General features: G+C 50.8%; 1 protein-coding gene across 1 annotated transcript in view; it reads left to right on the top strand.

The window, feature by feature from the left end:
• Window positions 1–517: 517 nt before the first annotated feature.
• Window positions 518–14,166, top strand: part of PTK7 (protein tyrosine kinase 7 (inactive)) — a 64,488-nt gene continuing 50,839 nt past the window's right edge. Inside the window, exon 1 of the mRNA XM_019642701.1 lies at window positions 518–775. Within this exon, the coding sequence (XP_019498246.1) occupies window positions 697–775 (79 nt within the window). The 5' untranslated portion in view covers window positions 518–696. The remainder of the gene's footprint in view (window positions 776–14,166) is intronic.

Below are 14,166 nucleotides of genomic sequence, written 5' to 3'. Positions count from 1 at the left end.
CCAAACCAGACCCCAGCCATGCACTGGTCCCTCACTTCTCCAGGCTACATCTGTCCTGGGGGTCCACGGTATTTCCAGGTCACCTTGCTTGGGGGACACCAAGGACACCCTTCTGTTCTAGGCCTCCCTCAGGATTTCAGGTTGCTGAGAACTGAGCCAGAGTCCACCTTTTCCCCTCCCACCTGGAGAATTTGGGGGAATTGTTGGTCAGAAGCCCCAGGAAGGCCCAGAACTGACCATCCTCCCCAGGGGCCACGGAATCACAAGAGTCACTTTGGTTCCCCTGGGTCCCTGCAGGTTAGGCGGTAGGCACAACCTACCTACACTACCTTGCTCAGGTCCCCCACACTCCCCGGAGCCTCCCTCTGTCCAGGATCCATCTTCAGACCCCTCCCCCAACTGTGAGCTCCTCCCCGCCACGGCGGGGAGGGGGCGTCGCGGGGGCGGGGCTCCGCGCAGCGGCCGGCGGGGAGGGGGCGTCGTGGGGCGGGGCTTGGCGGCGGCGGCGGCGGCGGCGCGCAAGGACTCGGAGGTACCGGGTGCGCGCGGCTCCGGCTAGGGACGCCTCAGGCTCCGGCTGCAGCTGCTTGCGGCGGCGCCCGCGCTCCGGTGCGCTCGGCCTCTTGGGGCCCGCCGCGGAGCGCAATCTGCGCGCCCGCCGTGCGCCCGCCGGCTCCCTTCCCCGAGCCAGCAGTGATGGGAGCTGTGCGGCGACCCCCGAACAGCCCCCGCCGGCTGCCTCTGCTCGGCGTCCTGCTGCTGCCGCTGCTGGGCGGTGAGTCCCGCGGAGCTGGGGGACCTGGGGGAGCGGGGCTCGGGAGCGCGGGAGCCTCGCGGGCACAAGGGGACACCGGGGAGGTGGGCTCGGGAGGCTGAGAGGGGAAGACACCCTGGAGTAGTGGCGAGGTGGGCTGGGGGTGCGCGGTCCCGGCGGCTGGGAGGTGGCGAAGCCCTCGCGGACTCGGTCGGGGCCCCTCTCCCACCCACACCCTCGAGGACGCGTTTCCAGCCTCTACAGAGTTTTCCCAGCCTGAGCAGAGAGTTTTGCTCGGGAGCTGCCGGGAATTGCCGGCGCCCGGGCCCTGGTGGGGAGTTGCTTTCCAGGAGAGAAAGGACTAACCCCCACCCCCACTTATGGGGGGTGCAGTGAGGTGGCCGGCGGTGGGGGAGACCGAGTCCCCCCCCGCGGGCTCATCCCAGGTGAGGGAGGCCGACCTGGGGCCGGATGCTGGACCGACCTGAGGCACTCGGTGCGCGGAGCTTTGTTACCTACGCCGGCCGGACGCTCCCGGCTTCCCTCTTCCAAGTTCCTGGGCCAGGCTGGGACCCCTGATGGCCCTGCTGGTGAGGGCGGAAGAAGGGAAGAATTAGGGGCCGCCCCATCTTCTCTAGCTCCTGGGCCCGAGCCCACTCTCTGCTAGGGTCGAATCTGGGGAACGGAATCCCAGGCTGTCGGCGGTGACTAATGTGTGAAGGCCGCTGCCAAAATCGGGCATGGCTGGCCTGCAAAGGTGTGGACTGGGCTTATTCTGCTCCTTCCTGGATTTCCATCCTGTGCCTCCTCACTGAGGAAAGAAAACCTTACTTTTTACGGGCAGTTCATTCTGCCTTTTCTTGGAGGGCCTTAGCGTTTTGATGAGGGTGTGGCCTGAACCTCCAGGATAGATAGGACCCCCACCCCTTGCCGCCTTTATTTCCTGACTTGGTCACACCTGAGAGTCACCACTGAGGTGTGAAGTGCTTTAAAGGAAAGAACCAAGCTAACCTCACGACATGGCCTGGAAATATAACCCTCACCCCCCCCCCCCAAAAAAAAAAAACCCCAAAAACCAAAACCCCGCAAAAATCTTTGATGATGATTATGGCAGTAGCCCTCTCTGGGGGAACCCTGCCTAGGGGACATTGGTCCTAGTTTATCACTTTCCTCCTTAAAAGAGTAGCCATGGGGAGGATGGGGGTGCCTTGTCTGACATCTCCCTGGCCTGCCAGCTGTTGAGGGGTTTTGGTGCTGATGGAATCAACCTCTCCCCCACCCCTAGTTGTAAAAGGAGAGGTAACTGTAACCCAGGACTCCGAGGTAAGAACAGGCCCCAGGGATTTGTAGGAGGTGTTTCTGGAGCTGCCCTGTGTTCCTTGTGATGTGTGTGGTGGTTATTGCTCATGGCAGAACCCACATCTGCTCCCAGAGGAAGTAATGGAAGTTTTTTTGCACAGCCAGGATTGGGGCCCAGCCATATGGGCGAGCAGCCTGAGTTCACAGGCTTCCTAGGTCTGCCGGCTGTTTGGGTTTTGGTGTTCGGGTCGCCCACTCTGGCTGCATTCACTGCTGATGTTTCGAGCTCTGGAGGCAAGGGGAAATTCTGGTGGAGACGGAGCTCTTGTTCAACAAATGCTAAATTCCTTCCATGAGAAGATGACTCTGATGTTAATTGATGTTAATCTGGCGATTTAGCTGAGGAGGAGGCTCCTGGGTGGGGGTGGGGGGGAGTTAGTGCAAGCCAGAGGGCTTGGGACTGGAGGTCTGGAATCTCCTCTGAGGGTGGGGAAGTGTCTTGGGCTCAACAAAGGAACATTTTAATGAGAGCCTTAAATCAGTCCCACCAAATGTGCTTTGGTGTGGAACCTGTTCATGTGCTTGAACAATTTCAGCCGAGTTTGAGGCGCCTGCTGTCTTCTAGTGAAATCTGGGGACTCAACCCACCCCCAGCCGGCATGACTTCAGGGGGCAACGATTTTAAAATAGATTCAGTGGATTTTTCCATCTCATTGTTTGTGTAATTAACTGGAGTTGTAGTGAGACCCTGCTGTTAATAAGCCTGGAGGAAGAGACCTTAGGCTGGTTAGCTAGGTTTGTGGATTAGACCATTTTGAAGTTTGGGTAATTATACTGTAAATGGCTGAGCAACTTTCCAAACTTTGAGATCCCTGTTGTGATAAATATGATGGTGGAGGAGAGGGTGAAACCTGGGATTCTGAGCCCTAACCGTTTGAATGGTCAGCTGTGGTCACTCCCCATCCCTGTTCTCATACCTCTCTCTGGGTTCTTTCTTCCAGACTCTTGTTTGTTTGGGGAAATAAAGTTGTCACGTCCTGAGAGAGGCTGTTCTGCAGATTCCTTGAGGCTCTGCAGCCTGTAATTCAGGCCTAGGAGTTGTTGGCTTTTATCAGTGATGGGCTTTCTCAGATGTTGGGAAGTACAGTGGGAGGGCAGGGGTAATCTCTGCACATCGCTCGCCAAAGGATCTAGTCAAACTCCTGGCAGTTCAGAGCACGGTTGAGTGGTGGAGATGAAGTGTTTGGCAAAACAGCAACTCCAACCCTTTGACAGGCCCTGTGCGGCCTTGGGCAAATTTCTTGACCTCACAGTTGGCCTCCTCTGTAAAGGAACTTACTTCCTGGAGTTGTGCTGAGGATTAACATGCAATGAAGGGCCCCTTTCTTATCCTTTCCTCTCCTGTGGTGTGCTTCCAACATACCTTTCTAGCTTTCCAGTCATCCCCAACAAGAAACATTTTCCACCTATTGGAACCCTCCGTTCCAGCCCAACTAGTTTCTTTCCCATCCCCTAAGACATATGTGGTTTCTCAGGCCTTTGTTTCCTCTCTGGCCAGTACCCCTGTAGGTACTGCCTCCCCATCTCTCTTTTGCCCAGCCCCACCTCCTCTTCTCCCTCAAAGCTGTCCTATCTGTCGTGCCAGAAAGTTAGACGCCTGTAAAACTTCTGGACTCTTAGGACACCTTCCATATTTTTGCCTGATTGGGTCTTAACTTACAGAAGGGCTCTGCCTGTAGATAGAATTAAGGCCAGTATCTTATTTATAATGGGTCCTTATCTAGGTTTATTAAAAGGTGAATGAACCTTTTGGGTAGAGGGCAAAGGTAAACAGCCCCTTTGCCTCCTAGGCATTAAGGGTCTTTTGTGCCCTCTCCAGATTCTCTGGGTTGGGGTTGCCTGTTCCTCCTTGTGCCTGCTTTACTGTCACCCAATTGAGGGACCAACTCTTCCTTCCCTGTTTCTGGGCTGTCCGTTCTTTGTGGAGCGTTTTTGAGTTTTGATGTGGCAGAGCTTCTGGCCTTTTCCAAGAGTTCTGGACGTGGGCCTCCACCTCTACATATGAAGCTGCCCTGCCTGGAAAGGCCATCGCTCAGAAACCATGAATTGGGTAGGGGCCTCAATTATCTACAACTTTGCCACTCAAACTAAGGAAGGTCCAAAGACAAGTGGCATCGAATCAAAAATCCCAATGTGCATATTAACAAGCTCCCCAGCTGACTGCACCCCAAAGTTCGAGAAGTCCTGTTCTAGGCTTCTTTCCTTATACAGAAAGAAACTCCTATTGCAACAGAACAAGTCCAGGGACCGTAGATCTTGCACAGTATTTGGAGACTTACCGTAAATAATTTCTAGTTCATGTGACCGCTGTTTGGTGTGATGTGTGCACTTAAAAAAAAATTGCCTCCCTTTGGCTTGAATTTGGATTCGATTTTGTCAGGAATCTTGTCCATTAACTGTGTGGCTCTAGAAGATTTACAACATTAAGTGTGATGTTCAGTTCCTCTTTTAGAGACTCAGCTTTTCCTAGAGGAGCATGGGTCTCATTGTATAATGAAAACCAGTGGAGAAATTGGATGTGTTAGGCAGAAATTTGGTTGGTGGACGGCTTTTCAGGAATACATTTGGTTCCCAAAGGAAGGTGACGTCTCTGCTGGGCTCCGACAGTTGTCATGGTGTTGTTAAGTCTTTGGAGGATTTCATAGTTTGGAATGAGGGGTTTGTGTGAGTTTGTGTTTAAGCCGTTGCAGCTTCTGTGAGATTCATCTGGGATGGAGGTTGGCTGGTTAAGACACTGATTTTTGAGCCAAGAGCAGTTTGGGGCCAGGGATTCAGCCTTTGGTGTTTTCCTGATGGAAGAAAGGGTCATTAAACAGGGTTGGGTATCCTTGGCCTGCATCCCTCAGCCTTCCTCTGCTCTTCCCTAACCTCAGTGGCATGCGTCTCTGCAGCTGTGCCCCTGGCACTACCCCTGGTAGAGCCACATGGTGGGGTTGCAGGCTCGGAGCCATGGCTGCTGGCGCCAGCTCTAGCCTTGCCCTCCAGCTGCCAGCCTGCCTCTCTCCTCTCTTCCTGCTCTGGCCCCCCACCACCTGGTCCTTTTTTTCCACAGTGTGGAAGTTCTCCCATAGTGGCTGGGTTAGAGTCCCGTTTTGGGGTTCTCTGAGATCACTGCTGAGTGCACATTCGGCCTTGCCGAGCCCCCTGGCGTTTTGGTGGAGCTGGCGCAGGATCTGCTACAGCTAATCAGCGGTTTGAGGAAGCCCTCTGTAGTATGTCACTTTTTCCATCCTCTTTTCTTCTCCGCATTTAGGCCGTTTCCCTCCCAGTCGTGCTACAGAAGCAGCAGTGGGGCAGGGAGGAAACTTCATTGGAAGGGCGGACATACACAGGCGCCTTTCCTCTCTTGCTGCTTGGTTTGGGGTGGCCAAGCTCTTGCGTCCCTGTGAGCATGAACACTGATTGAATGCACAGGCGAGTGGGGTACAGTCTACCAGGGGTCCTTCCTGCAGACTCCAAGTTCCTGCCAGAAGCTGAGACCCATCATGATGAGCAGGATGTGCACTTCCTGGTTTAGGGGTATATGTAACTTCCGAAAACTGGGTCCTGAGTCGTGGTGTAGGGATTATGAGTCACGTGTCAGGAAGATGTACATTTTTGTGTTTCTCAAAAATGTGGTCCAAGAGACCATCTGGGAGTATAATAATGGAGGTACTGGGTAAAATTTGAGTTGCCTGGGTCATACTGCAGACCTCCCCATCGGGATCATTAGAGGAGAAGCCAGAAAATGTATTTTATTTTCTTATTTGTTGTGATTATATTGTTATTTTTTGAACAGCTGGTCCAGCCACATAGTTCAAATCTCAACAGGAAACTGCATTTTAAAAGAGCTTCCCAGGAGATTCTTATCTACTCTCAAGTTTGAGAACCACTGGGTAGCCCGGAGGAGACTGACTGTCAGCCTAAAGTGGAGGTGGGGTGATGAGAAAGAGGTTGGTGTTAATATGGGGGGGCTCAGGAAGGAGTCAGTTCAAAGTGTTAGAGTGTCACCTGCGGGTGACACTGTCTGGGGTTGGGGGGAGGCAGGAAGAAGACAAGATGCAGAGATGTGAATCAGATGAAGTATAATGAAAGGCATCATTTGGAACAGTGTTAAATAGAATAGAAGAACGTGCCAGAATGTGTCGGACAGTAAATCCACGAGGCAAGAGCAATTGGGAAGTGGAAGGGCTTCACGGAGGAGAGAGGGTTGACATTGCTAGTAGATGTAGGCTGCATAAGGGCATTGGACCAGGAGTCTGAAAACTTGGGTGGCCCTTTTCTAAACTCACACACATCAATGCATGATAAAGGAAGAGAGGCGACATCTATGGTCCTGTGACACCTGCTTTCCTCTGTCTAGTCCTCGCTGAGTTGCTGCCTACCCACGTGACCCCGAGCTGCTTCATGAACCTTTCCAAGCCTCAGTTTCCATCATTTCCTAAAAGCAAATGATGCTGACCCCTGCCTTGCCACCTAGTACTCCCAGCTGTGGAGGAGACGGTTGACCAGGAAAGGAAACAGCCCCTCTGGCCAGCCCTGATATCTCTTCTCACAGACTGTCCTGACCTTTTGTCTTCCTCTCAGGTGTCAGCCTCTCTGTCCAGTCCTCAGTCTCTAGCATGGTTTGGGAGGACTCAACAAAGTCACTTTTGACTGGCAGCTTTAGAAGTGGTTTTCTCATGCTAAAGCACAGATTTTCTAAATGGGTCTCAGTATTCTAACAGCAGCTCAGATATGTGGATACAGTCACTTTGCATTTCCTGCTGGGAATTCTTCCTCCCCCGGTTCCAGCAGCAGCTTCTCCCCACGGTGGTCAGTGCTGGCTCCGGGCCACCATCTCCCCTGGCAGGCTGGCTGACGGTCTTCCAGGGAGTAGGGAGTAGACTGTGCTTCTTTCTTGCAGCCCAGGCAGACTTTTCTCTTACCCCCCCGGGGGGGGGGGCTTCTGTCATCACAGGATGGCGGTGGGGCTTTCCCCAGTCAGTCACTCTGTGTAACTTGTGGGAACTTCTATCAGCACCATGGAGGTTCTTGAGGTGCTGTGTGGTCTCCCTATGGGTGGTTAGGTGGTCAGCGTGGGCACTAGCATACACTGGCTCTCTTTTGTCTGCTTCTTGGGCTGCTGCTCCTGGCGGTGGGGGGCAGTGAGGAGAAGGCTTGTCTGCTTTGGGGGTTGCTGAGGTGTCCCAGCAGCTAGCTAGCTCATACAGTGCCTTTGATAGAATGAGGCACCCTTCCTCCACATGAATGCAGCCCTGCACCAGGACACAGGGCTTTGGCTAGTGTGGCTCAGTCAGTATTTCAATCAATCGGTCAGACATCTCGAGCAGTGCACGGCCTGTACAGTCATCCTTGGCTGTCCCATGGGCATGAGGGCTTTGCAACTAGACTAGTGGCTGTTGGTTTCCAGTTGATGGGCTAAGATGATTTTGGGGACTTCTCTTCTAATGCTGTGTTTCAGATAAACCCTTTTCACTGCTGTTCTCCTGCCTCCTGTGGTGGTGGGTTGGAACACTGCTGCTCCTACAATAGGAGAAGCCTGGGGTGTCTGGGGCCCCAGGGCTGCACCCACTCCTCAGTGTGTTGGGCTCTGAGGTTTCGGGCTATTCTTGGCGCCTTTTCCCACCTTATGTGATCATTGATAGGGAAGGCTAGCTGAGTCTTCAGGGATTAGGGGCTACGGGTAGTTTCCTTCACACGTCCTTAAGGAGCTTCAGGCTTGCCTGTCTCCTGGGCACAACACGTAAAGCGTGTGGGCATTCCAGATTTAGAGGAAGTCCTGCAATAGAAGTGCTGTCACTTCAGTTGTAAAGATGGGTCCATGGTCACGATGGGCTCTTGTTCTGGGTACCCTGGAGGTGTGTATCCCTCTTAGCCTGAGGAGGCACTGACGGAACGCTGGGATGGCAGTTGGAGATATGGACTCTGCTTCCACATTGGCTCTAGACTGCTTGTGCGACGTTGGGCAAGTCCTTCCTACCCCTTGGGCCTCAACTTGAGGACAGAAGACCTTGGAGGACCTTTATCATGGTGACCTTTGAGGCTGACCTGACCCAGTATTGCACTCTCCAGCTGTGTTTCTGCCACACTTACAGGCTCTCCTCGCCCTTGGTTTTCAGGAGAGCACTTTAATCTGAGGGCTGCATTTGACTCGGGAATCTCTCGTCCATGGGCACATACATTTAGATTTGACCAACTGATGCCTGGGTATTAGGGTATAATTCTCTGGGTGCAAAGGGGAACAGAAAGGTTTGAGTAAATTTGGGAGATTTGGGAGGGAGTTTTTATAATAGAAAAAGAAAAACCCAAACGAGAGTTTTTTTTATCAGAGTAAGAGAAGGCAGACTTATCTGGTGAGTCCTCAGGTATTTGAGGGACCAGTGTCTGGGTGGGGAACATCTTTTCTTTGATTGCACAGAAGGGAGAACAACTGAAGGGAGGCTTGAAGTTGGGAAGAGGGGATTGGGTGTGCTTTGGGAGAGCCCCCTGTAATTCCGGCAACTGTACCCAGCTTTGCAGTTTACAAAATGCTTTCACTCACACTAACATTTGATCCTATCAACAAAGCTCAGGGGTTGGCAAGTTGAGGGTGGTGGATTTCTTTTTCTTTTTCTTTTTTGGAGGGGGAAGAAGGTGGGGGCATTTGACAGGTAAAGAAACTGAGGCACAAAGTATGATCTGCTCAGGACTGCAGAGCTGGTTAAGTAATAGAGCTGATTCCGTGCTCTCGTATGTCCTTGTATGTATGTCATCACTAGAAGCTATAAAATGTTGCACACACATGCCTTGGAACGGGGTAATCATCGGGGGAGTGGATTTTGCAGATGAGATAACTCTCTGGGTGGGTTTAGGAGCAGTCCCGCTAGAGTCCGAGGGTGGAGTAACCATTGTTCTTTCGACATAAAGAGTGTATCAATCAAGAACTTATATTGGGTTGTCGGAAAAGTCATGACGTATTTTTTCTGTTTTTTTGTTGCAAAAATGTGTCATGAGTTTTCCAACACCCAATACGCGGAGAGATATTTAGGGCCACAGCATTCAAGATTGCCAATTTTTCTCCCCGTTTTTTTGTTACAAAACAAATGAAGGTTTTCAGTGACTGATCCTGAGGTTTGTATACATCTTAACGTTTTTTTAGAGTTATGGTCAGACTACATGTAATCTAGAAGTCCACGACACTGTGCCCGAAATCCTAAGATCTGAGCTTTTCTCACAAACCCCTGAGTCTTGAGACTCTCCTGCATGGTGCGTCTAGAAGGTCATGGGCAGTTACAGGTCCCAGCTTGCCAGTGTGCTGCCACATTCCAGACCCGTGTGCCTGCTGGGAGTTGTAGACTGGGTGATGCTGTGGTGCAGACTACGTAGGTGGTAATAGTCATCCCTGCTGCGGTTAATAGTTTGCCGTCTCTAACTGCTTTTGTATAGATAGATGTGCCCGTGATTGGCGGTACAAGCCCTGGCACATCGTAGGGGCACTATGGATGTAGGTTTCCCTTCCATTTCTGACTTTGGAGGCCACGTCTTTTTAATTCTCAAGAGGTTTCCGAAGAGGTTACACAATGACCTTTCACTTTCTGGGAGATGTATGCTTTTTTGTGCCAGTTCTGTCTTCCTTTGGCCGAGTTGTCGATCGATCTTGGCAACCCTGCTGAATGCGTTCTTCTGCCCCTGAAGTTCTCAGATTCCAACATGGGAACTTACGTTCTGTCATGGAAGGGCACAAAGTGACACTTTGGTGTTCTGATTCTGTTTTAGTTCATCTATTAAAAAAACACAAAGCTGAGCTGTTTTCTGGCTGGGCGAAGACAGAGAAGGGTCCTTCAGGCCAAGCAGGTCCTTAGAAAGGTGATGTGCTGAGATGGCATTTGCAATCCCAAGTGCATTTTCAGCCATCTGAAAAACAAAACAAATCACAAAGAAAACAGTTGTCTTGCAGCTTTAGGGAAAAAAATAAAAAAAGAAATGCTGTTGGTCTTGTGGCTCCAGCTACAAAGAGCAAATCATTCTAACTGTACCTGTTTGGTTAATTTAGCAGGTTACACCAATTGTTAAACTGACCAATTCAAAATGTGCCCAACTCGCTAGCAGCTTTGTGGTCTGTGATCTGGGCTCCTCTGACCCAGGGGTCCGGGTCTCCTTGGGCAGGAGTGAGATATGCTGGGTCCAGGAACACCCCTGGGGGCCTGCAGGAGGATGGATCTCTGTCTGCCCCACCTTCTGAAAACTCCTTAAAAGGCTTTTATTTAGTAAACACGCACCCCCTGCCTTGATAAAGTGTCCTGAGTTGCTTGTTGCAGTGTGTGTGTGTGTGTGTGTGTGTGTGTGTATTTGTCCCTTTATAGCTGTGTAAGGGGCTGGGGTGCTGTAATCTGCTTCTGGGCTTAAGTCTCTTTACCTTTGTTTCAAGGGCCTTTTGAAGATGGCCTGAGAGGTCCTGCTGAGCTGGCTTGCTGTCTCTGGCAGCAGTTTTAGGCGAGTCTCTACTTGAGCCTCCCTATGAGACTCACTTTCCCAGGCCCCCTGAAACTGCTGCCTGAGACCCAGAGAGAGGGCAAGAAAGCCTGGGCCCAGCCTGGTCTGGGCTTGGGTGGCACCTCTCTCTCTGTCCCCTTCCCACCCGGCCGGATCAAAGGAACCTCCTCAGGGAGTAGGGAAATACCTCTCCCAATAGCCCCACCAGTGAGTAAACAGCTGGGGCCTCTTGCAGCTTTTGAAGCGCGGTGCTTCAGGCCTGGAGGAATGCAGAACATTTCATTTTAGGAGTGGACTTAGGTTTCCACTGCTTTCGGTATTTGCAAATTTGAAACAAATGCCCTCATTTAGCAGCAGGCAGGCTGGGCAGTAAACGGGGGCTGTTGAAGGGCATTTATGGCGGTCACAGGTATTTGTGGGAAGAGGGACCCCAGCAGGTTTGGGAAAGGACAGAGGGTTTATGGTTAGGTGGGTTGTACAAAGATCCCAGCCAGGTCTCCGGTGGAGGGTTGTTGTTAGGTGGGCTTTGTCATAAAAATCCTCGCGGACTCTGGCTCCCAAGGAAGTATCTCCTTCTGTCAGACAAAGGGGCTTGGGATGGTGTTTATCCCCCCCCCCCCCCCCCCCCCCCCCCCCCCGCTGATGCTAAGGGCCTTGTCCCTCTCACTTGGCTGCCAAAGTGTCAGATTTCCAGTGAACCCTTCCTTCTCCCACTCCCAGGGCTTGAAAGGCTCGTTAAATGTGCTTTATATATATAACAAGTTGGCTGAGAGGTTTCCCCCTCACTTCCAGCCAGTTTTGTGAGGAAGGAACTAGGGAAACCTGTTTTCCTTTTGTTGTTGTTTCTGGAAGTAGGATCTGTGAAGGTGGAATTGCAGAAAGACCCTGATTTTAGGAATCAGCCAAACAAGCGTTTCTTGCCTTTGATGGTCTGTCTGAGGCCTGGCGGTCTCCCTCCTGCCCCACAGGGAAACTCAGAAAGCTGTTTAGGAACTGAGTTCTGGCGTCACAGCTTGCTCCCCAGAGACCTTAGGCAGTTCACTTTACCTCTCTGAGCCTCAGTTTCCTCTCTTGTAAGCTGGGGATAATAATAACAGTCCCAATTAGAGATCTTGTGAGAATTACGTGAGATAGTACTATATTTCATTTACTATAAGGTGCTCTTTATTTATTTATTTTTTCCCTTCACAGTTTCACATCTTTGAAATCAGGTTGTGACAGAATTATGTAGGGTTGTTTTGAGTTTAACTGGTACCATTCATTCCTTTTAGTGGAACATAAATCATGGCACATTTAAAAGTCAGTGACATCTTTGAAATTCAGTGTATGTGAAGGACTTAGTCATATAGTGAAATGCTCCTTAAAAGATAGTTATAATATGATGGGGGTGATTTATTTACAGGCCTGTTTTTTTTTTTCTTTTCCTTTTTAAATTTTATTGGGAAACTGTGTTTTTCCAGGACCCATCAGCCCCAATCAAGTAGTTGTTTCAATCTAGTTGTGGAGGGCGCATCTCAGTGGCCCATGTGGGGATCAAACCGGCAACCTTGGTGTTATGAGTGCTGCGCTCTAACCATCTGAGCTAACTGGCTGCCTTACAGGCCTGCTTTTTTTTTGTTTCCCATTCACCGGTAACTTTCAATAGAAACTGTTTTCCTTTTAGTCTGGCACATAAATAACAAATGATGCTTAAGGCATAAGGCATCATGGAAGTAGTATGTATATGTGTGGTGTGTGTGTGTGTGTGTGTGTGTGTGTGTGCGCGCGCGCGCGCGTGCGTGCGTGCGCGCTTTTTAAGTCCTTAAAAGGGAAGAGATGACCGGAAGAGGATAAACAGTCTATTATGGAAAGAAAATACCTCTCTGATGGTAGAGTCTCCATTTAAAAAGGCCGAGATATTCCTGGGGGAGATTGGAGGCTCACTCCAGGAATGGATTGTCTGGTAGGCAAATTGAGACAGAACCAGAAAAGAGTAATTAAAAAGGATGCAGAGAAGCACTAAAGATGGAGACACTGTGAATGCCCTTCTCTCAGAGGATGGAGACCTGAGCCGGGCAGGCAGGAGACAGGCAGGAGATGGCAGCATTTCCACCCCCCTTCCAGGCAGCACAGTTGTGTGGGGTTGATCCAAGCTTTGTGGAAACAACTGGTGCTCTCCGTTCAGCTTTGTGCTGCCCAAGCATTTGCTCCTAGACAGCACCTTTTCCTCTTTAGGACACAAGTGGCCTGAAGGCCATGGAGTTGGGGTAGATTGGCTGTGGGCTTGGAGTTTAGATGGTAGATGAAAAGAGAAAGATATGTCCCTTTTGTATGTATTAGTAAATGTCAAGAGCAAAGCTTTATTTCTTCTTTTATAATTGATAGATTTGTTTCAAGCCTGCCACATGTTCACCTTTGTAGGCTTAGGTACTCCACCTTAGAGGGGTTTCAGAATGTGGGGTTCTTTCTCTGTACTCGCCTAGAATTTTACCCCTTGGTAGTTGTGCCAGCTAGGAAGGGGGCTGATTAATGGATCGCCTGAAAGGCAAGAACTCAGATCCAAGGTTTAGGAGACCTGGCCCCTCTATGGAGTGAGGAACCCCTCTTGGCTTCCGTTAGTGGTGTTTTGAAGAGTAAGGTATTACAGATGATGTGCCTTGAATAATCAGGAAGAATGGGATTGAGGTGTTAAGATAATTTCAGTGCTCTTTTCCTGAAATCCTTTGATATACTGGTAAGGGCATTTTTTGATGATCTAAAACTTCCTTTTGGAGGCTCTAAGTGTGAAATCTTCTTCTGGGGTACCCGAGCGCCCCATCTTCTCTATCCTGAAAAAGGCAGTGACTTTTTACAAACTAGATCAACAAATACTAATACTTTGAAGCCATTTTTATGTCTGAAGCACCCCCGTGATACCTGTGGGCCCTCAGTTGTCCTTCATTTAGCGAGCTGCCCAGTTTTGGTCTAAGCTTCCCATTCCTTATTTACCTCCATGACCAGAACAGCCTAGAGAGGACTTGCGTGGACCTCCGTGGGTCTCCTGCCAGCTGCTGGCTTGGGGGTGGCGACTGTGGCAGCTGAGTTAACAGCTGCCTGTTCTGGGCCAGGCTGCGGCCTCAGCCCTGGGGAGAGGCGTTGATCAGGCCGGCTGACAGGGCAACAAATCCCTTCCCTGAGCCCCAGGTTGGAAGTAAATTTGTTAAAAGTTGCTCTTAGACTCCTGACAAATTGCTTTCAGTTTTTGCTGCCAAAAGAGAACTCTGAAAACAGGGTGTAAATTGAGTTATTTATACTGTCTCTGTTTTTGTTGCTTCCATGAAGCTGTGAAGGAGGGCATGTGTCCAAGGGAGCTTTTCAGGTTCCGGTTGCTCCGTTCCCCAGGTACCTGGCATCAGGTGAAGAGTCAGTGAGGGGTGTGAGGGTGAAGTGCCCTTGCATGAAGGGTGTGTGGTGACCGGACAGGCCTTTGAGGTGCCCGGGACCAGCCCCTTTGATTAGATCAAAGAAATACCTTTTGTTTTTCCTCTCACACTTTCCTCTGCCCTGGAGCCAGAGTCGTAAAGAGGTGGAGTTGTGAGGGTCTGCATCTGGTGGCTGGGGTGGTGGGTGGCATGGGGGGA

The sequence above is a fragment of the Hipposideros armiger genome, unplaced genomic scaffold (assembly GCF_001890085.2).
Source record: "Hipposideros armiger isolate ML-2016 unplaced genomic scaffold, ASM189008v1 scaffold_72, whole genome shotgun sequence".
Classification (NCBI taxonomy): Eukaryota; Metazoa; Chordata; class Mammalia; order Chiroptera; family Hipposideridae; genus Hipposideros; species Hipposideros armiger.
This window is presented reverse-complemented; position numbering and strand designations above follow the sequence as displayed.